Here is a 3,231-nt window from a genome sequence, read left to right on the forward strand (position 1 = left end):
TGCCACATAAAATGGGACGGAGGGAGTAGTTGTTTCCTCCATCCAAGATCAGTTTCAAGTTAGAGGGCAAGGTGTTATGAGATGAAGCTTTACATCATTTAAATGGAAGTGCATTCAAGTAGAGACAACAAGCCACTAGGGATTTGGTTCAGAGGGTAGGGTGCAAGTCACCAGTTCAAATCTTGCCGCTAACTGAAGCTTGGTATTTACATGGGAGCAAGGAAAACGGTGGGGCCATACCCTCTCAAGTTTAACGTGTGGACCAACTGAAGTTGGGCAAGCTAACTCGTGAGGGATTTCTCTATTATCAAAAACATAAATGAACTTCTTCATGATTTTAACTTCAATTCATTAGTATTAAGGAATGTCTTATTTCATCTTCTGAAACAATGATAATAGCTTATTGATGTTGAAGTGAGTTGTAGTAAAATATACTGAATTGCAAAGCTAAAATAAACTGAACATAAATTAAAAAGACAAGTTATGCACTGAGGATTTTGGTATGAGCCAATGACCATTAAAACGTTAAGCAAGCATGTTGACAGGACATAAGAACATTGCGAGTTGCAAGAGGAAGTATATCACTCATTTTCCTATATCTCACTAAATTTTCATAAGTACCAATGTTGGTTCAGTTTTGGGCTATAGCATCAAGATATGAATATCTCATACCTTGGTTTGAGAATCATGCAGCGCAATGCCTTCATCTGGTGCAATTGACATTCTAATCTTATCACTATCATCTCTGCAATCATGTGCAGTCTCCAGAGATTTGATCGGTATATTAGAAGCCTCGTCCAACATAGTGTGGCCAGCTGTTGAAAGCTGCAAAATTCAAAAGACATTGATAGTTCATAGAACATGAGTTCCTACCAAAATCAAATAGAAAGGAATGGTATTTACCTGAGCCATTTGTTGGTCACCATAATGATAATGCAACGAACTATGAGCAGCCAAGCTGGGAACAATCTTTGTGCAGAAACCATGAGATGGCAGATCAGGATCGGAGGTACTGTAAACCCCAGTATATTTCTGATTGGATGGAAACTTTCCCTTATTGTCCTCTTCAGCTTGCTCTACAACAACACGGGCTGCATCTTCTGGAATCTCGTCTTTTCTTTCATCTTTACTTGCAATGTTAACGACAGATACCTTTGAATCTTCTGCACTATTAGGAGATTGAGGAATACTATCAGCTACTTCTGGGCTCGTATTATTTGAATTTGAAGGATTGCCAGACTCTGAGTTTGAAACATCAACTAAGAATTCCACACATCTTATGGGAGTCCCACTTTGCTCATGTACAGATATGTTATTATCAGATACTTTCTGAACAAAAGGGCTTAGTCCACTTCTCAATGGAGAAAAAACTACTCCAGTGCCATCTGAATCTGTGATAGCATTGTTATAATCCTCATTCTTCCCAGAAAACACTTCAGTGGATAATTTAGGAAACTGGCTCCTGAGATATGTTTAAGGTTCTGAAATAGTTAGTTTTTGCCTGATGGGAATGAATAGTATTTTATCAACATTATATATACAAAGACTCTTAAAGATAATTTTATAACACCTTTTCAAAAGGCTCGATCGACTGTGTGTATTAATTCGGGGTGAGGTAAGCAGAAGAGGAGGAGAATTCAGCCCTGAGAAATCTTGCACAATTGGAGCGCCCTTGACAGGCTGTATGGGAGAGAGGTTGCTAATATAATTGAAGACAGGTGAATCCTGAGACCAAAATAAAAAAGTAAGAGAAATACATTGAATGAGGAAACAACTCATTCCTTAATCTAGAAACTGGTTAAGTTGACAATAATTCAGGGTTCAATGCAGAGAGCTTCAAGAAATTGCAAATTAACTCAAAGCAAAATTTGAGTGGTTACGACAAGGATATGAAAAGTATCTAATAATACATTGCTCTCTGTTTCAATTTGTTTGGCTTGATTCGGAGTACGAAGGTCAAACTAACTACCGTTTGGCGAATCTTTAATCTTTTTTTCAAACAAAACTTTACATATTTAGAAACTACTTAAAAAGTACTTACTATAATAACAATACAAAATATTTAGAATCCTATTGAACAAGATAATCCGAAAAATCGGAGAATGGTCTTTGATCCAAACTTAAGAATCAATCAAATCCAATAGCCAGAACATAAACTCTAGCATATACAATCTTTGATTCCTCCTACAAGACCTAGAACTCAAATATTCATCCTACTTCAATCCCAAACACTGGTCAATTGAAAACACTTAACATCCTACTTCTAACTCACAAAATCTCATTAAATCAAATTATCAGAAACTAAATGAGTTACCTAAGAATTAATTCAACAAATTTAATTAGAATACCTCAACCCACTTGAAATTAACTTGCACTTAATCTCAACCCAAAACAAAATCCTAAAATCCAAACTATTCTAATAACAAAAAAATCCCAACAAAATTTCGAAAGAAAACCAAAAAAACTCAATCCAATTCCACCTTCACGAAGACCTACTACACCAAGCAATCAGAAAACAAAACAAAAGATCCAATAACCACCCATTAAATCAAATCAAATTTGACAGAAAATGTAAAATGCATATGTGAATTTTACTTGGGCAGGTACAGGGTCTGAAGACAAAGTATTATTGATGGTAGCGGTGATTTTTGATGAAGGTTCAGGGGAATCCATTTTGAACTAGTGTAACCCTAGTTCTCAAGTAACAACAGAAGTAATTATGCTTTTTCTGCATTTCTCTTTCTCTTTGATCTCCTGAAAACTTTGGTGAGTCACAATTATGTGCATAAGAATGATGATGATGATAAACAATCTCTGAGAGATTTACGGAAAAAATAGCAACAAAATAGTAAAAGGTGGCTTGGGCGGGAAAGCCATTTTTAGGGTGAAAACAAAAAATATTGCTAGGCTGGTATGCTAAAGCCCAACGCCAACTTCGGCCCTTCTTTACCACTACTACTAGTTTTGCCTATGATAAAGAAAAATTAGCACCTCCCTGTGACCGTGACGTGGTTTTAGACTAATTAATTGCTATGGATTAATATTTCAATAATTTGATATTTACAAAATGTAAATAGTATTTTATTTTGAGTTTTTGTGGATGTATTATATTCGTGCGCTAGAATACGTGTATTTGTGTATATATAATAAATTAATTGGCAATCAGTGGCGGATCCAGGATTTAGAGTCCATGGGTGCCAAATGGGATTCGAACCCGTAACCTCAACCTTC

The 3,231-nt window shown here is 35.9% G+C and overlaps 1 protein-coding gene across 4 annotated transcripts in view; it reads right to left on the bottom strand.

The window, feature by feature from the left end:
* The window catches only part of LOC102601465 (CRC domain-containing protein TSO1-like), a 7,848-nt gene extending 4,901 nt beyond the window's left edge, over nucleotides 1–2,947 (bottom strand). For all 4 annotated transcript variants that reach the window (XM_015303870.1, XM_015303869.1, XM_015303868.1 and 1 more), the window contains exons 1-4: nucleotides 2,596–2,947; nucleotides 1,571–1,725; nucleotides 904–1,462; nucleotides 673–825 (exon numbers count right to left, since the gene is read on the bottom strand). In XM_015303870.1, the coding sequence (XP_015159356.1) occupies nucleotides 673–825; nucleotides 904–1,462; nucleotides 1,571–1,725; nucleotides 2,596–2,673 (945 nt within the window). In that variant the 5' untranslated portion in view covers nucleotides 2,674–2,947. The remainder of the gene's footprint in view (nucleotides 1–672; nucleotides 826–903; nucleotides 1,463–1,570; nucleotides 1,726–2,595) is intronic.
* Between the last annotated feature and the right edge of the window lie 284 nt (nucleotides 2,948–3,231).

The sequence above is a fragment of the Solanum tuberosum genome, unplaced genomic scaffold (assembly GCF_000226075.1).
Source record: "Solanum tuberosum cultivar DM 1-3 516 R44 unplaced genomic scaffold, SolTub_3.0 scf00487, whole genome shotgun sequence".
NCBI classification, from domain to species: Eukaryota; Viridiplantae; Streptophyta; class Magnoliopsida; order Solanales; family Solanaceae; genus Solanum; species Solanum tuberosum.